Consider the following 27475-nt stretch of genomic DNA (forward strand, 5'->3'; position numbering starts at 1 on the left):
GATAAATATTTTATAGGAAAAACTACTAAAAGTATCTATGAAGTTTACGAACGTTAACAAAAGTACCTATAAACTAAGGAAATTAACGTTGTACCCATGAAAGATAGATTCCATATGACAAAAGTATCCAAATTCTAAATTTTTGTTGATTTTTTAATAAAATTCTTAAACTACCCTACACTCAACCTCAACTCACTTTTTCAACCTTTCATAACCCAATCTGCACCAACCCTTGCCATGGAGTCCGAAACTACTTCTACAATAAACCAAACCGAAATCAATGGTAGTGGTGGTGGTGGTAGAGGATCGGACCTCAACCGATTCACTCATAAGTTTACAATCCATACTCAAACCAAATCAATCAAACACCAAAAAATACTTAACATATAAAAATTTTCAAATTCATTCATCCAATTTCAATTCACTTTAGCAAAACTAGAAGTAGAAACAACCATCAACCATAAAAAATCAACAAATTCATTCATCAAATTTGAAATTTATTTTAGCAAAAATCAAAAGTAGAAGTAGCCATAAACCTAATCTTCTGTAAATCAATCTCAGCCTTCATAAAAAATAGAAGCAGATTAAAAAAATAGAACAATATCATTTTAGTAGTAACTAAATCAATTTCTGAAAAGAAAAAAAATGAAATAAAAAATTTTAAAAAAAAGAAATACCTTTTCTTCGCCGGCTGTAACATCGTCAATGGCAGAACCTTCATCCATAACGCCACCTCCCTTTCTTCTTTGATTTCTCTTTACCGAACCCTCTTCCTGCATGCAAGAGCACCACGACCCCTCTCTCTTCTCAGGCGTGCGATGATGGTATTCTCCTCTGCTGGATCAGGCGCTCTACGACGACGCCGTTCTCCTCGGCTGCAACAAGTGCGCCACGGCGATATTCTCCTTAGGTTGGGTCACAGGCGTGCAATGAAGGTGTTATAGTCACCTTAAGAGTGAAAGGGAGAAGACTCTATGAGGATTTTTGAGAGAGGGATAAGTGAGGAGAGAAGAAGAAGTGAGAAGAGAGAGAGTGACGATAGAATGGGATAAGGGTGGGGTAGTTTGGGAATTTTATTAAAAAATCAATAAAAATTTAAGATTTGGATACTTTTGTCATACGGAATCCATCTTTCATAAGTACAATGTTAATTTGTTTAGTTTATAGGTACTTTTGTCAGCGTTCGTAAATTTTATGGATACTTTTGGTAGTTTTTTTTATTTTATAAATAATATATATTAAAAATAAAATATTTCACATATCACGATAAATGGTAAGTTTTTCTCCTCTTTCTTATTAACAATAATTGGGAATACCCAAATTATACTACAGTTGTTATTCTACATCAGGTAATATCCGTTTTATCAAAAACAGAAGTTGAAAAAATATTAGATAAAGAAGGATTAAATCTAACTAAATTATCAAACACATATTCACTCATGGTTAGTTTGGTAGTAACTTTTAAATTAGAATTGAATTGCAAAAGTGCAACCACGTGTTAGGCTGGGAACTGCAATCGATCGATCAGTTTTTGCGATATTATATTGTTAAAAATTGAGACGTCTCTGAATTTTATAGTTAGTGTGTATAAATATTTAATTTCAATTAGTCTGGAATGAACTCTAGGGTTTTGGCTGTGTTTAAATGCTTAATTAACTGAATATTTATTTCCACCACTTGATAATCATTGCTCGGCATATATATAATGAATAAACAACTATAAAAAGACTTTTAAAAATTAAATTCCTTATGAGTTATGAGCAGGCGATCCCAACTTTTAAGTCTCTATCCTCTAATTGTGGAAGATCTATCATTAAAGAGTAATTTAATCTCATTTTATGTATATAGTAATTTATTAGTTAATAATAAATTTTTAAATAAAATTTAAATTTATAATAAATTAATTATTAATTTATTAAATTGAAAGATAAAAAAATTGAATAACTAATTTAAAAAAAACTATACAATTAAAAAAATTCACATAATGATATTTTTACGTAAAAATGACATTATAAACAAATTAAATAGTTCAATTAAATATATTCGATTAAACATATCAAACTATATCACAATTTATAATATTATCTTTATATAAAAATATCAAATGTCATAATAAAAATATCTACCTACAATAATTAAAGGTCCTTACTAAAAGTATTTCAACAATGCATTTCTGTATTTCTAACTTGTGTAGCTTAGGGTGACTCTATTAATTAGGTTAGTATTATCAAGATTTAGTTATATTTATTCTATGGATACACTTTAAAAATAATAATGAAAAAAAAAATTTAAGTTTTGATCTATTTAATATATTAATTAAAAATATAGAAAATGTATTTCTTTAATAGCTTCTAATAAGATATTTTTTTTTAATATTCTAGCAAAAGTGTGTTTTCAAAATAAATGTTAGCAAAATTCATATCATAAAGGTTCTTTCATTCTCCGGGCATCAATTAGCTAGCCACACCAAACTAAAGGCCACACACTTTCTCACCCGCTCTGCTTATAACCAAAATCTGTGTGTAATTTCGACATAATTTGATGTTCATCCGTGAAACGACAAATTACCAATTAAATTAAATGACAACCAACCAATACGAATCCTTGGGAAAAATAAAAGAAAGAGGTTAAAATAATAATAAAAAAAACTTTTTGCAAGACATAGCTAGCATATACTTTAATAGTGGAGCACTTAAGATAAGATATGTTATTTTAATTAATAAAATCCAATTTAATATGCTTGATGAAAGTGATTTATGTAAAGCCTTTCTATTGTTGGATCTGACATATGTTAGTGCTACTTGGTAATAATTAGTGGAATACTAAATGCTATATATAAATATATTACTTAGATCAGTGCTGAAACGTTGGATACTTTTTATCTAAACGTAACCATCAACAATATATATATAGCCTAATTAAGGAAACGTTCATGCAAGTTTTGAAGGTTCAAAGAGTGCATCACGGTTCCTAAATCCTAACCGTATTGAGTTGTAAAAACAAGCGTAAATTTGTACCAGGATGTTTAATTTATCAGAAGCTGAACAACGATCATCAGTCATAGCTATAAAAAAAAATAGAGCTATTTTAATATTTTATTTTTTAACACTATAACTAAATATTTAAATTAATATATATTTTTGACAAATATCATAAATATCAAATTTTTTATATTTTTTGATGAATAATTTTACCGCAAAAAATTACTTCCCAATTTTAATATTCATTTGTTTTCAATTTACTTCACTATTTTTTTCTCTAAATTTTGTCAATTTTGATATCACTCTCAGTTTGGAATCATACTACTCATTCTTTATCTTCAAAATCTCAATTTATGCTTCAGTTTCAAGATCTCATCTCATTCTTTGTTAAAAATTTTTGTTGAGAATATTTTATGGTCAATAAGTATCAAAATAAATAGTATTTTTTATGATTTATAAGTATCACAGAAAATATATTCTCAAATTTTTCTAATAAATTATTTTTGACAGCCAATATTTATCAAAATAAAATTTAAACTTTTTTCACAATTACTTATATGTTAAAAATATTATTTTTGACAAAACTTTTATTAACATATTTTTATAGTTAAAATAGTGTCAAAATTTATTTTTTTGATAAATTTTAATTCTTTTTTACACATATAACTTTAAAAAATAATTTATATTATTGTAGTGCATGATTATATATATTTCTATTATCTAAAGAACTGTCACAATGAATTGAGATTAAAATACAAAAATCGATAGTAAAATAGTATAAAAAATGATAACATTCTGATTTATTATTTTTTAATATCAAAATTATCGTTACATTCTTGTTTAACCTCGATCTAAATAATAAATAACTAAAGTCATTTCACTTTAATTTATTATACTCTTACCAAATAACTACTTTTAATCTAGAAAAATAAACAAAAACCTCATGAAGTATCAAGCAAATAAAAAAAATTAAAATAATAATCTGCTGAAAGCCTTCATCAGCATCATTATTCAAGCTTTTTTTATGAAATTTGTTTAAAAAAAATCCAGCATACAAACATTCTATCTAATCAACGCAGATCAAAATCCAAAACAAAAATTACACTTAAATAGTATAATACAAAACGTTTAACTTGATAATTACATCGGTACTAATTTTACAACTTGAATTCGTATCTTTGAGGTCAGCCAGTCAAAAATAATCTAACCACTACTCTAAGATTATTTTTAGGAAATAGATCAATATATTATCTACTAATTTATTGGTAATAATAATTAATTATTATATTTTAAACATATATATAAAAAAATACATTTAAAAAATATATCTATAAAGAGTTAAAGATATTTTTATTAAATACAGTTATAAAAGATATTTTTATTAAACACATCTACAAAGATATTTTTATTAAATTCAGTTATAAATAAGAGTTGATAAAAGTTGACAGATATATTGTTGGTAACTGGGATTGTTATTTTTATATATAAAATTCATTAATAAAAAAAATACAATAATTAGCACGTTGGTCTATTATATATTGGGGGGCCAAGAGATTCTCACGAGTATGCTTTTGGCCTGCTCTTATTGGAGAGCTTACCCTGATTAATCTAATGTACCATGTTAATATTTGTCCCTATAATAATGCTACATATACATGTATAGTTATTAGCACATACACTCCATATATATATACACAAGAATATTATATATCATAGTTCTAAAAATTCAACCGTACTGACTGGTTTGACTGAATTAATTTAGAATCGACCTTTTAATCTGTTTAGTTGAATAAAAAGTTATTTTGTAAAAAATTGATCAAAAAAATTGGTCAAACCGATACTTAACTAATAAATTGTGTAAATTGATCTAGTTTTTAGAAAGTGAACGATTTAAAAGATCTCACTATAAAAGTGACCTCGTTTAGTTTATTAAAAGAAAATTCTCTCAGTCCAAGTTACTAACTTAAGTTATAAACAATATTTTGTTGGAAAAACACTTAAAAAGATGATTGATATATACAGATTTATAGTCTAAACAAAATTATGCAACCGATAAATTTAACATTTTATGTTTTCAATTTGCTTAGATATTGTATCCTGAAACTATAGAAGTTCAGTAGATATTCTGTTAATGTAATTTGATGATTTTAAGATAAATATTTTTTATATTATTTTTTGATATTAATTTTTCACTAATATTTTGTATAACTGTACTCTTGAGTTCTTGATTGGCTCTAACATAATTTTCTTTAATATTGTTTGGGGTTCCGTTTATTTTTGCGATTGATATTTCACTAATTTGCAAAGTTAAAAATTTAGTTACTAATCTTTCATACCAGGAATAAAATTTTTAATAATTTTATTTTATATTTAATTATTGAATCAGTCACTCACTCGATTGATTTATTGACAATCTTACAACTTTGCTATATATTAAGGAAAGTGATGATCTAAGTAGTTGGTAGTGCCTCCGAGATAGAGACTCAATTGCTGCCGTTAACCAAGCAATTATATTATATATTGGGTAGTGTTTGGTGGGGAGACAGAGACTAAGAGACAGATATAAAAATATATTTCAGTATTTTGTTTGGTATAAAGTGGAAGACAAAAATTACGAGTCTCAATTTTTCAATTTCTATTTCAATACCTCAAAACAAGCTACCTTATATCTCTGGCTTGGCTTGGCTTGCACTGCCGCTGCTAAATTAAAATTGCATGAAATAGAAAGCTTAATAGCTATCTGACTGTCCCAATCTAGGAGGAACAGGGTCACACTTTCAATTCATTTATGTATGCCACTTTTCTCTACCTATTTTATATTACAATTCAACGCAAGTTTAAAATCATTAATGGCAGATGTTTCTTGATCTGCATTTTAATTATTATTCATCTAAACATGACGCACTCCGATCCCTGGTAAAAGTATTTTACTATATGAAATTTATTTCAACATCAATGCATTAAAACTAACACAATAACACTAAGATCTTATCTCACTAATTATAATCAATTACATAAAAATTCAGACAACGCTATTATCCAGGCATTCTTGTATTCTTTTGTTGTTTAATATTCTGTATAATATCCTTAAATTTAAAAAATAATTTGAATCACGTATAAAGCAGACTGAATGAGAAGAATGAATGTTGAAAAAGCATTGGTGACGTTTGTTATTTAAGGAAAAGTTTAGAGGCAGCAACTTTTGTGTTTTTTGGCCAACACTTAACTATCAAAAGAAAAATGAGTGATTTTTTATCATTGGATGTAATCTTACACCATTAAAAACACTATTGATAACCAATTAATGATTACAAAATACCAAAGTTGCTGATCCCTATCATTCCTCGTTATTTAATTGGAGAGAGATGAGGAGATTGATGAGCCCTTGAAATCCGGGGGGGTTAAAAATGGTTGAGCAGATGTGTTTCGTCCTCACATATACCTAATCTGCCACTCTCTCATTCACCACTGGCCCCATAAAAGTATCCCTACTCCACCTGGTGGCGCGTTGCATCCACGCGAGGCATTGGGAAAAGGTCCCTAGCTGAATTTGAGGCTTAGCTTTTTCAACGGTCAACGAGCAGAGAAGGAAGAAGAAGAATGCAACAACCACCAGAGTCATTGACATGATTATATGATAGGACTCACTGCACCCGATCAGATCCAACTCCACCAACCCTAACCCTCTTCTCTGCATCCCATTCACGGGTTTCAACTAACCTACCTTCAATCAATTCAATGCTCCTTCCTCCTCTCATCTCACCACCTTCCGCTCCTTAATTTCCAACGTGCAAACCCTTAAGGTACTATGGACTTTGTATTCTATTATTTGGAAAACAAAGTTGCATGATTCATAATTATTATTGTAATTAAAGTCAGGAAAAAATGGATTCCTTATTCAACGTAACATTCTTTAGGGTTTGCACTTTTCAAACAACCTTTGTTTAGAAAGATAATGAAGATGAAGATGACTAACTATTTTTATTTTTTCCTTTTGTATAATTGATCGCTATTTTTCGCCCGCAATTTAGTTATTATATCAATGCACAATAATATACAGTTTCAAAAATCTCAACTTATTACAAATAATGGACAAATTCTTGGGTGAAAAGATGAAGACTCAAATATTTAATTACAACTTTATACATTCATACATTTGCCCAATATAATTCACTCTCTTGTTTACTATTTAAATGCTAATACATATAACGAGAAAAGTTCAAAGTTAGTAAAATTTATATTTTTTGTCAATAATTTTAGTTATTAGTTCAATATTTTTTATCTAGTTAAAAGCTCAATAACATATTTTTTATTTTTAAATATTATTGGTCAATTCCTAACCAAAAATAATAAATTTTATTAGTCTTCTAACATTTTTTACAAATAAAAATCTATTTTGATACATTCAAAAAATAAAAATTTTATCAAAATTGGCCTAAATATTTGTTTCATAAATCATTTTGCTTCGTCTTAAAATTGTATTTTCACATAAAAAATAAGACAATAAAGATTAATTCTAGTCATGTTAATAATAACGACATATGAATTATAATAGATTGGAATAAGGATGTATGGATTATATATGAATTATGTTTCTTGAAAATTTGAAACATTGCATATGGATGATACTCTATCTAATAGATTTGATTAAGGATGTTTTTGGTAAAGTTTTCCGATCCCTTTTTGTAAAATTATGTTTAGTAAAATAAAAGTTTTTTTTTAATAAATAACCAATGATTGTATTTGGTTTTTATAGTTTCAAAATATTTTATTAGATCCATACATTTTAAAAGTTTGTGATTGAAATTTATATTACATAAATTTTTTAAATTAGATTCATTCTAATATTTTTTATTAAAAAATATAAAATATTTTAAAATATTTATTTTTGTATTTAATATAATATATTTTGTAAATTTTTGAAGTAAATGCTCTAATATTATTATATTATTTTTTTTTGAAAAAATACATTTACTAAAGGCTTAATTAATTATAAATTTGTATCTAGTACAAGGACTAAATTTGCAAGTAGATAATTATGTTATTTTGAGTTTGGTCTAATACTTACATTATTCGTGATCATGATTCTTATCAAATTCTTTTCTAAGACATTGCTAGATATGGCATTTATGAGTTTTCTGATTTGATTGTACCTAAAACTTTTATTTCCATGTTATTTCCTTTCAATTGTAATGATGAAAACTATTATCAATCTGCTGTAACTCCTAAAACTGCTTTGACAATGACATCTAATAAAAAATTGCTAATTGATGTGGGGTACAAGAAATTAGAACACATAGCTATACCTATTGTATGTTATACAAGTTTTAAATATATGTGTTATTAGTAATTATGATAGGAGAAAGTATGAGAAGTCAATGTCATTAGTGTATAATGTGCGAAATTAAATTAAAATTTAAATTAAATTATAATTAATTCATTAATTTTAAATATTTGTTAATTTAAAATTTGAAATAAATTATGATTGATTGCCGTCAGTTATAAAAAAACAAAAATCAAAAGAAAAAATATATGGAACCAATAGGTTATCAGTCAAAAACTAAATAAAATCACATTAATTTATATTAATAATTAATTTTAAATTTTTTATATTCAAAATTTAAAAAATTTAAAATTAATTAAGTAAACCTAATTAAAACCTATAAAAATCTTCTTCTTCTCTCTCACATTAACCTACCCACTTCCAATGCAACAATCACACATAGACCTCTCTCTCGCTGTCAGGTCTTCTCCACCTCCCCACCTCGACCCGTTTTTCTTCTATCACCGACATCTGGTTCATCGAATTCACCGCGGATCACCGACATCTGGTTCGTCGGATTCGCCGCCGTCGACAAGAACCGCTTTCCTTTCGTGAACGAGATGTGTTACCTTTCATGAGCAGCAGTGGCGGTTCTGGATCAAACTATTCAGGTGGTGAGCCACTGCCACCTCCTTCTCCAGGCATAGCATTAGGCTTCTCAAAGAGCACTGTCACATATGAGGAGTTGGCGCGAGCAACTGATGGCTTCTCCGACGCCAACCTCCTTGGATCAGGTGGATTCGGGTATGTGCATAGAGGAATTCTTCCCAACGGCAAGGAAGTGGCGGTGAAGCAGCTAAAGGCTGAAAGTGGGCAAGGAGAGCGTGAATTCCAAACTGAAGTAGAGATAATTAGTCGTGTTCATCACAAACACCATGTTTCTTTGGTTGGATATTGCATCACTGGGACCCAGAGGCTGCTTGTTTATGAATTTGTTCCCAACAACACGTTGGAATTCCATTTACACGGCCGTTTTATCGTCAAGTGTTGTTCTTTGCGTTTTGGGATATTAGGTGTCATTTTGATGATTAAAGAAACTGCAAACTACACACTTGACCTTAGCTAAAAAGAGTCTTTGAACAATTACAGAAATATAAAAAAACATCCATTTAATATAAAAAAAACATCATAATATTTAACAAAAGAAATATCCAGTTATATTTTAGAAAAAATAATTAAATATCTATAAAATTAAAAAAATATGAAATTCTTAAAGAAATTGAAACATTCACATTTGCAATACAAAAAAATTCGAAAAATATATAAAAGAACATCCATTTAGTATGAAAAAGAAACATTCTGATACTTAGCAGAAGAAACATCCATATATATTAACTCGTAGAGATTTTGAACTCACACAAATGTATTTGGCTGATTTTTGGCTAATACCCTTTTGGTTCCCTAGCATTGCTCAAATCAAAACTCTTTCTCTGAACGGTGTTAACAAAAAAAACGAAGATTCTCTCTCTCTCAACGGTGGTGCATCCTTTCTCATCCTTTTTCACCGTAACACGTTCTTGCTGATGCCGTCGTCCACACCGACGAATGTCCAGCCGCGTCTGTCGATTGTGTGGGTCGTTGTCACGGGCTCACGGCACCGCATCAACCCAGACCAGGAACAACTCTGTCGTAGCCGGCGTGTGCATTTTTCCGGACGTCGACGACGCAAGGTAAAAGGTTAACAAGTGTTTTGTCCATTGATACGTCCGTTACCCGCGTGGAAGTTCGTAAATGGAGTGCAATATCGTTCATTTTCAGTTGGTGATCACAATTCACAATTCATCTGTTCAAGCTTTTTTTTTCTATTTTTTGTTTCTCCAGTTTTATGGTTACATCAAATCATAAGACTCATGTGTCAAATTATACACTTTTTTTTAATAAAAATTAAATTGTTGGATGATCATAGTTGTTTTTTCTGTTTATTCATCATCTTCTTCTATTTTAATGGTCAATTTAGGATGGTCATTTTAGTAGGTATGCGAATGGTTATTTTAATTTTTATGTAAATGATTATTTTGATTGAATTGAGTTTAGTTATATATAATTAAAATGTTAGATGTTTAATTCATTAGGCATGTGGATGATTATTTTTATCCTTAACTAGATGGTTATTTTTACTAAGGGTGAGTGGCATATGGCAAACCGAGTAGTGATAGTGAAATGAGATTATTATTGATGAAGGTGGGGTGGCTGTTAGGTGAAAAATAAGAGAGTATTAGAGTGAAATGCTTTAGTAAATTAGGATTTCATATGGTTATTTTTTTGAAATAACTAACATAATTTTTTAAAAATTTAAAATTTGAAATTAAAAAATTTAAAATTTGATGTGAAATAATTGAATAAAAATTTTTGAATTTACTATTTATCTTTATTGAACTAAATAACCGGCTCATTTGTACACATTTTCAAAATTCTTCACTTTTGTGTGAATTTTGCATTGTGTTAGAGCTAAAATGTATAGGCTTTATTTTGCAACCTCAAATATTGTCTATTTAAAACTTTTAGAACTTGTGTTTACTAATATATGGGGACCAGCCCCAACTTCTTCTAGAAATGATTTTATTATTATATCATTTTTGCTGATGCATGCACTAAATTTACTTGTTTGTATTTATTAATCAATAATCTCAAGACTTTACAGTTTTTAAAAATTATAAGTTATTCATGGAAAAACAAACTAGATGCATTTTGAAGTCTTTACAAACTGATCAAGGCATGATGAAGTTCCTTTCCAAACTGTTTACTGACTTTTTTGCTAGCCAAGAAATTCAGTATAGAAGGTCATGTGTCTACACTCACCAACAAGAGAGTGTAGAAAGGAGACATAGACGAATAATAGAAGTTGAATTATCTCTTTTGATCACAGCATCTCTTCTGATGTCTTTTTGGAAAGATGCATTTTCTAGTGGTGCCTTCATCATTAATAGGCTTCCAACAAAAATTCTGCATAACAAAAGTCCCTTTAAAGCTTTGTTTGGAAGAATTCCAGATTAACATTTAATGGAAGTATATATTTGGGTGTATTTGTTTTCATTTTCTGTGACCATATAATAGAGTAAAGTTGGATTGCAAATATGAAAAGTCCATTTTCTTAGGATGTGATAATAAAAATAGAGGTTACAAATGCATGAATAAAACTGGTAAAATATATCTCCCTAGCTAGACATGTAATGTTTGATGAAAAAAAGTTTTCTTATGCTACTTTGTTTCATGATAATTGTTAGAGAATCATTAGAATCAATTTAGATCAATTAGTATCGTTTATATTTATATATAGTATATCTGTATATTAATTGTATGATTCTATACCTTTATTACTCTGATTCATTTAGCACATATAAATACCCCTTGTATATTGTACCTTTCATGACACTCAAAAATACACTTTTCAGATTACTCTCTCAGTCTCTTGTTTCTAACAATAATAATGATAACCAATATGTTAATTCTCTTACTACTAACAATTTTGTTTCTATTAATCCCGCGTTTTCACTTTTCAACAATCAAAACAGCATCCTCTACGCGTTCAATTATAGAATGGAGCGCTTTTACACCCACGCGTACGCGTCCTCTACGCGTGCGCGCCATTTTTGCATTTTGGCCTATCCACACGTCCGCATCACTTACGCGTACGCGTGGCCTTCAGAATTTGAACTCGTGACACGTACGCGTGCTATGCGCGTGCGCGTTCATAGTAGCGCTCACTTTGAGAACGTAGCGCTCGACTTGCGAGCACTGTCCCACGCATACGCGTCATCCGTGCGTACGCGTGGTCTTCCAAAATGCCATTTCCATGCGTACGCGTCAGCCTTGCGTACGCGTGGTTCTTCAGAAATTTCACATCGACGCGTACGCGTTTCCCACGCGTGCACGTCACCAATCGAAAATTTTCACTCCATTATCGCATGCGCTCTTTGGAATGGAACGTAGCGTTTGCGCCAAAGGAGCGCTCATCTTGTTTTAATCATGGGCCACGCTTTTAAAAGCGTGGTCTAAAACTCCAAAGCGTGCTCAAACTTTAAAATGTGTCCAGAATTCTTATTTTGAGCTTATTTTGCACTTTCTGCTTCTTTTCTTTCATCTCTTCACCTGTCATCAACCAAACAGATACATCAAAGCCTTGGCATAATCATCAAATCTTGCATCACTCATATTATCAACTAAATCTTGCAAAAAAATCTCATAAAAATGCATAAAATCAACAATGTTTGATTGAATCAGGACAAGTATGAATTTCTCATCCAAGCACTTACTAATTTTCTAAAAATGCATGAAAACCAAGTAAAAACAGATAAAAATTGCTAGTAAGACATGCACAAAATGGCATGTCATCACATGCCACCATTCCAAACCTCCTCCATCAGATATTCTTTTCCTTTCCTCCCTCCCACCCAAAACCACCACTATATGTCACTTCTTTTTCTCTTTTTCTGCCACTAAACAACCGCCGCCTCTCTTTCTCCACTCTTTTTTCTTTCTCTTTTTCTTTGTTCCATGGCTATTTCATCACTGTTGTCATGGCCCTCTGTCGTTGTTGACTCCAGATCTGTCTTTCTTCCTCTCCCTCTTCGAGTCCTTCTCTCCCTTTCTCTGTCTTCGAGTTCGCCATTGTCGCCTCTCCCTTTTTCTCTTCGAGATTGCCATTGTCGTCTATCTTTCTTGTCTCAGTTTTTTCTTTTTTTTTTTTAACATAAGAGTTGTTGAATTGATTATTAAATAGAGTTTTTAATATTATTAATTGAATTTGTTGTTAAAATTATTGAAATTTTCTATTATTTAAATTATTTATTTTTTATTATGAATGGTGATAGAGGAGAAAAATAGATGGTGATAGATGAAAAAGTTAGATGATGGTGGTGAAGGTAAATGATAGGGGTATCATGGACTTTTTAGTGTTTTATGTGTCTTGTGTATTTACTTTGCCAAACATAAAATATGTACATATGTATTTTGTGTGTCTTCTAAATTTATGTTTCAGGGTCTTTTGTCTCTTGGTATACACTAACCAAATGTAGCAAGGGTACATAAATATCTAATACACGCCTAGAAGAGTTAGAAAGAATGCAAGTACATTGTACTGTTCAAAAACAAAAGATAACAAGACATGCATGTGACAGAATTAGCTCCAAAAATTGAAGATGCCAAGAGCATGTGCAAATTGCTAAGCAGCCTTAACTTGTCAAAGGGGAAACAAAATTTCTATACAAGTTAACACTAGCCGCTACATGAACAAGGAAGGAAAACTTCCCAAGATTATCCAAATAACAATGTAATTTGACGCAAATGCCAATTCCACATTGCAAGCTAAATTTTCAATTTATGAAAAATAAGCAACTATGATCTCTACATATGCTTATATGTAAAGAATTTTCCTCTGCACATTAGACTAACATTGGATGATCAGCAAAAATGCTGAGATTCTATTGGTACAATAGTGTATGACAGCAGCTCACTTATCTTCATCTTCATATGCATTACATCTACATCTACATCTTCATCTGCGACTTCGTCTTCGTCTTCATCTTCGTCTTCGCTGCAAATCTGTTTTTTTGGTGACTCACTACCATCCTGTTTGGTTGTTTCTTTTTCTTTTTCTTTTTCTTTTTCTTTAGTTTGAGTGGCTTTTTGAACATTATACATCTCAGCAACCTGTAAAAAGGGATTAAAGCATGTCAAAAGAATCAAATGTTTCCATTTGTTACTATTATTATAACATGAGAAATGCTCAAAACCTTGCACACATAAGTCTTAAGTTGACTAAACAAGCTCATCACAAAGCATTCTTCCCAACAGGGCAACAGATTATGAAAACTAATTAACCACAGTAGTTATCTAATTGATTAATTTTGTCAATTGACTTAATGCACCCAACTTGGATGCTACAAGTTTATGTAAGAACTTGTGAAGATTATACTTTACCTGCTCAGATAATGAGGCCTGCTCGGGTGTTTTGTCAGGTCGAACTCGAACTAGCCGTGGGAATCTAAGAGATATGCCCTTTAGGGGAGGAGGGGGGAAATACAGAGATACACCATTAAAGCCTGTCAATGAAAGTTAAATGCAGCAAGTACTAAAAATAGTAATAAAAGTAAAGGACAAAATTCTGTTTTAGTCTCCGACGTTTGAGTTAAGTTCTAATTTTGTTTCTAACATTGAAATGTCAATTTTTTTTTCACAAACGTCCTTGTCATATTTTAAGTCTTCTGGTTAAAACTAAAATTTTTTCTTTAAAAAATGTCCCTTTTCCTCCATCATTATCATCTTCTAGGCAGTGACCAACAATTGTAATTGTGGTTGGTGGCTGTAGCAGTGGTTGTAGTGATTTGGTAGTAAAAATGATAGAAGAATAAGGAAAAAAAAAAGATAATAATAGAGGGAAAAGGATATTTTCGGAAGAAGTTTTAATTTTGACTATAGACAAAAATAGAACGAAATAAGACGTTTCGGAAAAACTCAGACATTTCAAAGATACAAAATTAAGATTTAACCGAAATGTTAGAGACTAAAACAGTATTTTACCCTAACATGAATAACCAAAACGAGAAACCAAAAATTGTAATGTTTTTATAATCAATTGATTGTTTCTACTTTCTAGTACCTTATCTGAATCTACTATGCCCACTGCAGCTCGGTGAACTGGGCTGATGGTCAAATCTGCAGCTTTCACCTCCCATACCTGAATAAATAAATAAAATAATACATGATCAGAAGTATTCCCTACAAGTTAAATTGCGATATAACACTATACTTAAGGAAATATAGTTTAAGTGCTACTTATCAATGGCATATAGTACAGTAATAGAAAATGACCTCATATCTTCCATGTAAGCAATAGAAAGAAGTGTGCAGTATTCCAATAATGGCAAACGACAACTCATTGACAGAACTAGAGAACAAGAACAAAATTACCAAGGGCATACAACACTCTTACCTCGCTAGCTTCAAACCAGACATCAGGCTTCATTTTATCTCCATATCGATAGTATCGCTGAAAATCACTAGTAATATTAGGCAGGATTCAAACCAGGTTCAAAGAGGAACAAGAAATGGAGGTACCTTTGGCCCAGGAATCACTTGAGAACCAAGACTTTTAGAACGCTCTTCGAGCACTTCTTCAGTAAATCCCGTTCCTACTCAGTAAAAATTTCAAAATATAAGACAATTAATTTTAAGAAACAAAGGAACTCAACAGTGACTTAACAACATCCGATCACTCACCAATCTTACAAATACTTTGAAATTCTTCGTTATTGTAGTCATAGCAAGCAAGAAGAAAAGCACCATAGACTCCTACAAGACATCATTCAGCTTTCATTTCAAACCACTTTGAGCTCAGTCTGCAATATAGCATTATGTAGAAAATTCCTATGGCATACATGATATTGACAAGACAACATTGGAGGTAGCTGTTCTGCAATTAATAATAAAAGTAACATACAATACAGGCATCAGCATATCATGAAGAGTATACTTTATGATCACCTGTACGTTTCCCACGTCCGTGGAATGCAGCTATAGGTACCAAATCCATCGAGTCCCCTATGCTGCACATTAGAGAGAATGAATAAACAGAAATCCAGTAAAATTTAAGAGACTTAAGAAGTTAAATATAACACCCTTACTTATCCAGATAATCTTTCTTCAGTTTTAGCCAATTGTTTGACCGATTGGAAGGTTCATATGTAGAATCTTCATTTAAAGTTTTAATGATTAATCCCTCACAGCTGCAATTCAAGGGACAAGCCAAATGACAAAATTAAACATAAAATTGGGTTATGGAAAAATAGAAGTGATGAAATTTCTAAACAATTAAAATTAAATAGAATCAATAGGAGACCTTGATCCAACAGCTTTGTCGAGAAATTTCTGAATTTCCTCAGTGTCATTTGATGTTATTGCCGTTGCATACTGAAAAACTCCAGTTTCTTCTTCAAAAGAGGCATAAAGATGCTGCAATGAGAAAACAAGCACTTGTCAACATATTGTTCTTTACTTCTTGTTTATACAAGAACTCAAGAAGCCTATTAAAAGTGAGGCATAAAAGTTCACAGCATCTACATGAGATTCACAACTTTGAAACTTTTAAGAAACAGCATAGAAAAGTGATCCACTTGACCTCCCTAGAAAGCAAAAAGTCTTGCCCAAACTCTTTAGTTCGAATTGGATTCCACTTCATTGTGTGAGTATTTACTAAAAGGGCATAAGCTATTGGTATTGGTCAATGCCAAATCTTTCAACTAAAGTACACCTGCCGAAGTACTACATTTAATTTCAATCCAACACACCTCTGCATCGCCTGCACAATATTCTGGCTCAAAGCCATCCATCCCCATGAGAATATATTTATAGACCTCAGTTTGACAGTACTTGTGGAACCAAATCCTTATCACTAAGTTACAACCTCTTAGCAATGCATTAGCCTAGCACAAGAACTGCATAGTATATTTAGTTATATCCATGTAAAGGTGTGCCAAGACAAGACACTAACTCAACCTAGACTTTACAGTGAATGTACTACTTATTGATGCCTTAAAGTTTTGTGTTAAACACCAGAATAACATCTTAGGGTTTGACCTTCAGCTAACCTTATAATAATATATTTACAAGATAAAGGAGACAATAAAATGAAACCATCGGCAGAGCAGAGATAAAAGTTGTACCTCTCTACGGATTTTCAGGTTATCCTGAAGAAGTACTCGGCCATTAAGATACAGTATATCAAAAGCAAATATGCAGACGTCAACCTTTATATTATCCACAGATACATTTTTATGAGGCCGAGTACTAAGATCCTGTCAAGATATTAGGTCATAAACATAAGTCCAATCTCAACTACTTACATAAAATAAAAGTAATTGCATCATCTAGACAGGTAAGACAGCATAGAGGCGATTATTAGCACAAAAGAATGTATTACCCACACAGAAAAGAACCAGCATGAAGTGTACCTGGAAAGGACGGATGGTCTGTTTCTCACGATTATATCCAACAATTTCACAATCAAGAACAAATGATGATACAGTTGATTTCTTTAACCTGCTCATTGATGGCAAATATCAAAATCAATTAAGTTGAAGAAATTTTAGAAGCAGTTGGTGCAATGATTTCAATGTAATCATAACAAAGAATGTTGATAATAGAAGTATTAATGATGACCCAAAAAAATGTTACTAGTCCTCAATTATAATATTTCCAACTCAGTTTTCTTCACCTTGAAATTGCAGCAACAACATCAGGAAACTTCCCAGTATTCCGCTCAGCATTTCTACTATAAATCTCAACTGAACCATTTTCCATGTAATGTACCTGTCTCAATAAAGTTAATGTTATTGCACATATATAAATAGATACTACTGTGCAGTATATTTCCAACAGAAAATTTGAACATGAAATTGTCACCTGGGCACGCTCTCCATCATACTTGTATTCACAAGTAAACTGCACATCTTGCAATGAATTTAGAATATCAGAGATACCCTTCCTCGGTTTTGACAGCATAGGTCCAACTGGAATACCAGGAGTAAAATTACACGTTGATGGAAGTTTCCATACACCATGTGTAAGAAGTGCAGATACTATTTCGTCGTAGACAGGAAGAACAGAATAGACTTGTTTAACAATTTTTACAGCCTGATGAAAAAAAGAAACCAGAAATAAACAAAAAGGAAATAAAGAAAGAATCGCTTCACTAGAGTGGTAGAGCCTATAACTTAATACATAAGAACCACGAAAACGTTGTATCATCATATAGTGCTGAAATGCTAATGCAACCCACAATAGACATTGTCAGCACTCCAGCCTCACAAGAATGAGCTTTGTATACTGATTAACTCCTTGCATCTTGTAACACCCAAACCAAAAGACAAACTCTTTGCATCATATTTCCCAAATCTCAACAACCACAATGAGATTAACTTACCTCTTCCAAAGGAGACTTAATACCAGCAGGTGGTTTAGAATGTTCTTCACTCTGTACTGCTGCTTGGCCTAATGCAGCTAAGAGAGTTTGCTCAGCCACACCAATCCGCAATTTTCCCTAGAAAACAAACCCACAGTGTGATTAATATTTAATATGGAGAAGTAAGCCTTCTGTATTTTTTCAATAAAGCAAAGCTTCAACCTGTAGAAAACGGATAAGATATTTAGGTTCGCAGTCAGTTGCAGCAACAAGAAGTGCCTTTATATGATTCTTTTTCTTCATTTGACTGTCTCTTCCAGATTCCTGTATACATTAGAAGTAAGGACAAATTGAGGGAATCCTACCAACATTCAGCTCTCAACCAAATAAATAATAATAATGAAAAAATCTTCCAAATCCCCAGATACTTGTCTTTCATTCTCTTACAAGATACGAAATATGCCTATTAATATCCAACATAATCACCAATTAGAGAAGAATTGACCTAAAGACCAAAATACATAAAAATCTTTAATTAGTCATGATAGAAAACAAGCCTCTTCCAACCATGATTCGGTATCAACAAATGAGTTGAGATATGGACAATATTCCGGAAGGATGCTAATAAGTCAAGTTCCAATATTTTAAATATAAGAATAGGATCGGATCAGGATTTTTGTTGTTTCTCAGGTGTTTGAAAGAAAATTAAACCTCTAGAAAAACACTAAACACTAACATGTCCCTACATCTTATAACAAAGCACGAGCTTGAGAAAGAGGGAAGGTGTTGAAAACCTTGGAAATGCTAATTGCACAACATACAAATATGACAAAATTTCACCTTGGCAATAAGACGGAACCTCGTCCTGCCAAGAACAAACAACAAGAAAACATTCATCCTAAAGCAAAATGGCAACTCATCAAACAATCCCCATTGGGAAAGAGACAGTCAAAGACTACAAAACCCAAAAGAGTCACCTGATACAGCTTCTTGATTTTGGATTCAGTTCTTCCAGTTGCCTCAGCAAGTGCCTTAATAATGGAAGTCTCGCCAATTCCCAATTCCAGCCCTTCATGCGCCGGAGCAAGCCTACCATGCATTTAAACTAACTTAATTTGCATCCAAAGCACTTTAAAATAATACAGAATCTTAAAATGAAAGTTAAATTTCACAACTTTTTGAATGAAAATGACACTCTTGGAATTAAAACACTTACCTCTTCGCCAAGAGATAAATCAGAGGCACAAGATCCTCAGGGGTAGAGTATATCACAGTCTTCATCAAATTGCACGCAATATCTGTCATCTTGATTCTGCCAGGCTCCAGAGAAATCATGTCAAGCGCCAACGCCAGTAACGAGAACGGCACAGGCGTGCCCTTCTCCCAACAAGCCACTGAGCTAGGATCGAATTTCGAAGGCTTCGCCGTCAGCTGCGGAACGCGCTTCTTCAGCTCCTGCAAGGCAGATGGAGAAGACACGTGGCGAGTCTTGGTCGGAGGAGGGCCTTCTTTCTCCGGTTCTTCATTAGGGTTTAGCGTGGAGGTTGGAGTGGGGAGAGTGGAGGATGAAGGTTTTCGCTTCTTGGGAGAAGAAGCAGTTGGTTGCTGCGACCGCTCGGATTTCTTCTTCTTGGCAGCGGCGGCGGCGGCGGCAGCGGCGCGAGCACCGGACATGAGAGCGTCGAAGGCGGAGGGTGGTTTGGTCATTGTGCGACATAAAAAGAATATTTTTTAAATAATAAATTAAAGAGTGAGCCAATGAAATATTTGTAAAATACTAAAATGTGTACAATGCTTGTAAAATGTGTACAATGCGCTGCTTATTTAGCCCAATATGAGTTAAAATAAAAATTACTCACGAAATAATAAATTTAAAAACTCTTATTCAATTATTTCATATCAAATTTTAAATTTTAAATTCTCTAATTTCAAATTTCAAATTAAAAAAATATTGTTAGTTATTTCAAAAAAATAACTATCACTCCAATACTCTCTTCTTTTTCAACTGGCAGCCACTCCACCTTCATTAATAATCATTCTTTCTCCATCGCTATTTGGCTTGCCACACGCCACTCACCCTTAATAAAAATAATTATTCACTTAAGGATAAAAATAATTATCTGTATATCTAATGAATTGAACATCTAACATATTTTAATTATACTAGCAGCTCAACAGACACTAACGTACTTGTTCAACGCTTTTTTATTGTTTTTAAGAAATTAATTTTATTTTTTGTTAATATATTATTCACTTTTTAAATTTATTAGATAAGTATTTTTTATTTTAATATTAATGTGACCTTATTTATATCATATTTTATTAAAACTAAAATTACTATAAAAAAAATTTTTAAATGTTAAATTATAAAAACATATAATAAAGAGGTATATATTATCAGAAAAAATATAGTTCAAAAAATAATAATAATAATATTTAGAAACATTATTTACAAAATTCACTATTTATAATTGTTATTAAGTTTAATTAAAGCACACTTTATCTTCATGCATAATTTTAATTGATAAAAATTATTTTTTAATTTTATATTTAACTTTTTAAAATTTTTTAATTTTATTATTTTTTTTAAATTATTAATTTATATTTTTATTATATTATCTTACTATATCAAACACTATTCTTTCTCTTACTATTATTTTCTATACACATACCTGTCATTATCTCATCGTCATTATTATATTATCTTATTATCCTTTCTCATTTTTTTCTTATAACCATCTATTCTTTTAACTTTTATGAGTGGTTGAAGTTTTGTTAAAAGAAGTAAGACAGAGCGTTTAATTTTTTTTTCAATTATCAAAATTTGATATAAGTAATCCTAAAAAAATAATATCAAAATATATTATTTTCAACTAAAATAATACATAATTGTAAGTTTTTTAACTAATAATTATAAATGTAAGTTGTAATTTAATATAGTAATTTGGGACAGAAGACAGCTATTACTATCTATATTTGACTGCTACTATATAAGTTTCACATTTGTTTTATTGTGCACATTAATTAAAATGTACTTTATTATTTTATTTTACATGTTTTGAAATAATGCCAGTATTATAAGGATGAGATTAATTTTTATAATCTAACGTGAATTTTTTTATTATTTTGTTTGTCATTTGAATACTATCCATAAAAAATAGTTACTTAAAGTGAAACATTATATAAAGAGAGACAGAAAATCTTTAGATTTATCATTCTGGTTTGCTTCTTATTAATCCTCACTTAATAAGTTATTAAATATTAATAGTGAAACATTATTTGATGATGGTGAATTTTTGTAATTAGTTACAAAATTTTAACTTTATGTTTCTCTTTTTGTCTCTCTCTACGATTTTAGACAAAATCAATTTTATTAATAAAAAGTTTTTTAAGTTTAGAATATTTTTAACTTCTTATATAATAATCAGACTTAATAAATTACTAAAATTCAAACCTATTTTCTTGAATTATTTCTTGATCATATAATTGAAATTGTATAAACAGAAGATATTTAGACTCTAAAATTTTCAAAATAAAAAAATATAATAAAATAAATTAAAAAATCTAATAAAATAAAATAGTTTAAAAAATAGAATATATATAGAAAAAATAATAAATTAAAATTTACATGGTCCATGAGATAGAAAAATAAAGAGAAGAAAATAATCATTAAGGTTAAAACAATGAAAACGTATAAGACAATTCTTATCTTACCACATTTAAATAATATATGTCTATCTAATAATTAATAAAAAATAATGGTTGGAGTCTTGAAAGTTTGGATATTTTCACATGCTAGCTTATAAGAAGGTATCAAGGTAATGTAATGTTAACGGCCCGGTTTTCACCCAGTATAATCGTGACCCGAAAGTATATAAGTTTCATCGGGTCTAGGGTCGAGTTCGGGCTAGTGAATATGCCCGGTATATATTTCGGATCGGGTCTGAGTCACATCAAACTCGGTTTCACCCGACCCATGCACACCCCTAACTCAAATAAATTGGCCAATATTCAAAACAAATATTACTATAGTAGACAAAATTAATAATTTAATTTAGTTTTAAAGTAAATATTTATGTACTCAAATATCAAATATAATACTTTACATAATCAATATTTTAGAAAATAAAAAATATTACAAAGCAATTAAAAAAAATAAGTTAACCAAATATTTATAGGACTTTTTTTCATTCAATCGTTAATAGGTAAAGATATATCAAAAAATAAAAATACATATCAAATAAAAAAATCGTTTTCTTTCTACATCAATCTGATAAGATAAAAAAAATTGTTTCTTTTTACATTAAATTTATTAAAAAAAGAGACATAGTACTATTTTTACATATAAAAACGCAAGGTTCTGAAAACTGAACCGGTCATCGAATCGTTCTAGCTACTGGTTTGATGGTTTATTAGTTTAACCGATTCGTCTGTGGTTCAATCGAAAAACCGTTTTATAATAAAAGAATAAAAAATATAAATAAACCCCCTTAAAACATAAACCAATAGCATCATCTCATTCAAATACAAACTATAAATATCCTTACAGAAAAGATAAAATACAGGCATACCTGTGCTGTTGAAACAATGACAGGATTCTTCATTAATTTAAGAGAAACAGGACATCGAAAATCATTAAGATAACAGGCGTCTGATGATTCCTTTCATTTGCGACTTATTTTCTGGATTTTGAAGAATGGCCCTTTCCTCCTACAGTATCATACACAACTAGATTTTCAATTTGAACATAATTTTTTATCTTCTTCAATAGCATGGACATCTTCTGAACTGAGCAAGAACTAGCTCAACCTTGATTCATAGATAGAATTAAACAACATGAGCAAATAGTGGCATTGATTGAGCTGAGTAATGAATAAGATCACTATGATGCAAATATACACCAACCTGCTCTTTAACTTCATCGTTTTTGTGCATTAATATAATACCAATTATACCATATATGATGATATTATTTTAATCAGAAGGCTCTCGAACCTTTATTTTAATGTTTTACTAATTATTATTATTTTATATAGTCAAAGCTTCACACCACCTCAGTTTCGAAGAATTTAGTCATAATTTGGTCCCTCTCAAAACTTGCAAAAGATTAAACCTCTCTGAAAATTGATGGATTATTTGGGAAAAAAATAAATTGAATTAAAGGGGAGATTAGAATAACTAACCATGAAAATCTTACTGCAATCAGCAGCGAAGGTAAGGAAATCCTTGGCAGCTTGAAGAGTGTCTCTTAAGTGAAGCGTGGCTTTGAAAGTGTTGCGAGCGATAAGAGCATAATTCAAGTCTCAACAACAATTATAGTTTAAAAAAAAATTAATACCTAGAACTAGATGCTAGAGCAGAGCAGATCAGCAGCAAGAAGGGAAGACGGGGATAGGGCACGACCAAAGGACTGACGCGGTGGAATAGAGCTGGCGCCGACAGAACAATGGCTGCGCGACAGAGGCAGGAGGCGAGGCGGGGCTGACTATGGTGGATTGGTGGTTTCGAAGCTCAAGCATGGCTGCACGATGGAGGGGAACCACGTTGCGACGGTGGCTTTGAAGCTCCAAGCTGCGACGGCGGCGGTGGCTTGCTGGTGGCTGGAGGGAAGTGAGAGAGGAGCTCAATGATGATGAGAGGAAGGGTGATGGCCTGATGGGAGTGTTGCGTGTGTTTGCCGTTTTGGAGAGTTAGGGTTGAGACGTTGGGTAATTGGGTAAGGTTCCTCAACCCAAACGGTGGCGTTTTGGTGAAATTCAAAAAACCGTCCGGGTCACAGTTCGGTTCAATCGACCGGTTCCCGGCCAGTTTGATGGGTCAATGACGATTTTTTAATTCTTCGATTTTGACATCTATCCGAACCGTTTTTTCCATCGGTTCGCGGTTCAACCAGTTCGACCAACCGGTTCGAATCAATTTTCAAAATATTAACTAAAAAATTTAGAATAAATTAAAAAGACAGAGGAATTACTGAAAATATAGATTAGATAAGTAAATTAAAGAGAACAAAAAAATATAAGTGGATGTCATACGCGTGAAAGCAATAACTGCTGTAAAATCGTCCACAATTTGCAACTAAAGGCAATGGAAGATGATGGAAGCGAAGGTATTGAAGAAAGGAGAAAAACGAACAGCAAAAAAAATACAGAAAAGTAGAAATCAAATTAACATAAAATTAAACAATAAAGTATGAAGATGGTGAAGAATGTGAAAATATTGATATTCATTTTCGTCAATTTTTTTATTTATTAGCAATTCCGTCTGTATTTTTTAAGAGTAAAAGAGTAATTTAATTTAATTGAGGGTTAAGTATGACTGATGTTGGAACAGTTTTTTATTGAAAGGGAGTTAGTTTTTAAATTGAGTATGTAGTAGTAGCAGTTTTTTTCAGTTTTAAAATATGTCGTGGGTTGATAGTAAATTTATTGTTTAACCAACAAATAAACAGAGGTAAAATAGGAAGAAAAAAATTGGATACCAAATTTTTCTTATTCCCATTATACATTGGTATAGTCTAATATATAAGATAAATGATATTGTGGTAGATAAAATTAATGATTTTATTTTATTTTAGAAAAAATATTTATGTACTCAAATTTCAAATATAATATTCTACCTAATCAATAATTTAAAAAATTAAAAAAATATTATTGCAAAGCAATCTAAAAACAATAAGTTAACAAAATATTTATGAAATTTTTTCATTCCATAAATAAAGACATGTAAACAAAAATAAGAATACATAATAGATAAAAAAAATATTTTTTTTTTAAATCAAATTGATAAAATAAGAAGCAAACAATTTTTTTACATCAAATTGATAAGAAAAAAAGACAGAACTATTTTTTACCTGAAATTTTGGGAATAAATTTAAAAAATAAAAGAATGACTAAAAATATAAATTAAATAAGTAAATTGAAGAGAAAGAAAAATGTAAGTGAAAGTTATGCGTGAAGCCAAATTAAATTTACAACTGCAGCGGATGGATGACGTCATACAATTGAGGATGTTGAAAAAACGAGAATGCGGATATTATACTGCTCGATCTACAATTGTACAAAAAATAGAAACTTTAGATTTAAAAATGAAATAAGATAAAGAGTATTTGTCTTTGAATTTTCTTTTAAAAATTAAATATTTGTATTCAAAAATAAAATAAACTGTGAATATAAAATACCAACCACTTATACCTATTATTTGGACCATTATCGTGTTTATTTCTATATTTATGGAGCGTATGAATTGTATCAACTCCTTTGTCAAATGATATTTGCACGTAATTATTAATTTGTTGAATTTTCCTTTTCTTAATAAATACATGACAGAACCAAAAAATAGCAAGACGCAGAAAAAAGAATTGACAACATCCAGAAATATTTGTAAGTGGAGTAGTTATTTAATTTCCTCACGATTGCAGTAGTTATTTAACTCTTTTGTGGGTTAATGACTTTTTTTAATTAAGAAACAAAAATGTATTATTACTATTTTGTCCATAAATTTGATTTGTAAAATGAATTATTTTAGGATAAATTATGTCTATAAAAATTGGACACTAAACTCTGATATTGACTTTATTAGTAAAAAAGAATTAAACAACAAACTCTTATATCCCTTGGTATATTGTTATTTTGTTATAGTATAAATAATAGTTTTGGAATTATCTAAATATTTTAATATAAATTATTAAGTTTTGTTAGAGCTAAAAAAAATTTAAAAATAAATTAATATTTCTTCTAAGAATGCTTATTTTTAAAATTATAAATACACAATAAAAAATTAAAGTACGTTAAAATAGTACTAGTACTATAATGAAAAATAATTCAAAATATAAAATTAACAAACTAATAGAATATGTATACACAACTAACCAATGTTATCATTATTTGGTATATTATTTGGACAAATTCTAATTCTTGAATATAAAAAAAACAGATTATTAACATATAAATAATACTTTTTGAATTAACTAAATATTTTAATATAAATAATTTAATATTGTCTGGACCAAAAAAATTAAGAAATAAGATTAATATTTCTTCTAAGAATGTTTTTCATTAAAATTATAAATACACAATAAAAATTTAGAGTACATTAAAATAGTACCATAATAAATAAAATTCAAATATTAAATTAATAGCGTAAATTTTTTAAGTGAACAATTATCAATCATAAGTGTATTATAGATATATGTAACATATTATATTATAAATAATTGAAAATTTACTAAGTATGAGTTAAACCTTTTAAAAAATGATAATTTATATCTACTAATATTATTACTGTTCTATCTATTACTTAGATTTGGACTAATTTTACTGTTATTATGAGTATCTGAATGTTTAAAAAGAAAATATATGATTGGTATGAGATTAATGTATTTTAAATTCTACCAAAAATAAAATAATTTCTTATATAAATCATAGTTGTTAAAAGTAAAACACTATAATAGTAATAACAACAATTAATTTAGATAGAGTACTTCAAGTAAAATATTGAAGGTCAGTAATTTTTGGTATAAAATAAAATAAAAAAATTTGTCTGTATTCAATAACACTAATAAGAGATAAGATGAGAAGAGAGAAACAGGTAAGAGGTAAAAGATAACTCGTAAAAATTACATCAAAGATATACTAAAGTGAGAGAAATTGGTGGAAGTTTTGTAAAGCTGAATAATCGACGTTAAGTGGAGAAGTTAATTAGGAAGGGTAATATTGAAAAGAAATATTGGACACCAAACCCATGTATTATCATTATATATTGTTACAATGAAAGTTATACTAAAGTGAGAGAAATTGGTGGGAGTTTTGTAGAACTGAATAACTGACGTTAAATGAAGAAGTTAATTAGGAAGGGTAATATTGAAAAGAAATATTGAACACCAAACCCATGTATTGCCATTATATATTGTTATAGATATTATTATAGATATAACTAAATTCAATCCAATCAAAATAATCATATACATAAAAATAAAATAACCATCCGCATACCTACTAAAATGATCATCCTAAATTAACCATCAAAAATAGAAGAAGAAGATGAATAAACAGAAGAAATTATTATTGTGGTAAAACATAATTTTGAAGGACTAATCATGACAAAAACAGCACTGTTGTGAAACATAGGGCTCAAATCATGAAAGAAGCTAACCATGCTTGGATTCGAAGAAGAAGAGCATGGTGGTATCATGAGAAGACACTTAATAGAATGGAAGAAAGCGAAGGCGCATCGGAGGAAGTGAGGACGGTGTCGGGAAGAACACAATCAGGGGCG

At 30.2% G+C, this 27475-nt stretch overlaps 1 protein-coding gene and 1 long non-coding RNA gene across 2 annotated transcripts; both read right to left on the reverse strand.

Moving 5' to 3' along the window:
* Positions 1 to 13456: 13456 nt before the first annotated feature.
* Positions 13457 to 20458, reverse strand: LOC107487541 (DNA ligase 1). Its single transcript, XM_052261589.1, has 18 exons — positions 19419 to 20458; positions 19103 to 19291; positions 19043 to 19067; positions 18425 to 18526; positions 18224 to 18340; positions 17704 to 17934; positions 17516 to 17610; positions 17253 to 17340; positions 16965 to 17096; positions 16142 to 16254; positions 15927 to 16028; positions 15787 to 15848; positions 15523 to 15594; positions 15361 to 15434; positions 15236 to 15292; positions 14903 to 14980; positions 14224 to 14301; positions 13457 to 13953 (listed from the first exon to the last, which is right to left on the reverse strand). The coding sequence occupies exons 1-18, from the start codon at positions 19907 to 19909 to the stop codon at positions 13705 to 13707; spliced, it is 2355 nt and encodes a 784-aa protein (XP_052117549.1). The 5' UTR covers positions 19910 to 20458; the 3' UTR covers positions 13457 to 13704.
* A 2242-nt stretch (positions 20459 to 22700) lies between these two features.
* On the reverse strand, positions 22701 to 23892 carry LOC107487590 (uncharacterized). Its single transcript, XR_001591788.3, has 3 exons — positions 23541 to 23892; positions 23386 to 23465; positions 22701 to 22912 (listed from the first exon to the last, which is right to left on the reverse strand). It is a non-coding gene; the product is annotated as an uncharacterized LOC107487590 (long non-coding RNA).
* Positions 23893 to 27475: the final 3583 nt, after the last annotated feature.

This window comes from Arachis duranensis, chromosome 5, assembly GCF_000817695.3.
Source record: "Arachis duranensis cultivar V14167 chromosome 5, aradu.V14167.gnm2.J7QH, whole genome shotgun sequence".
NCBI lineage: Eukaryota > Viridiplantae > Streptophyta > Magnoliopsida > Fabales > Fabaceae > Arachis > Arachis duranensis.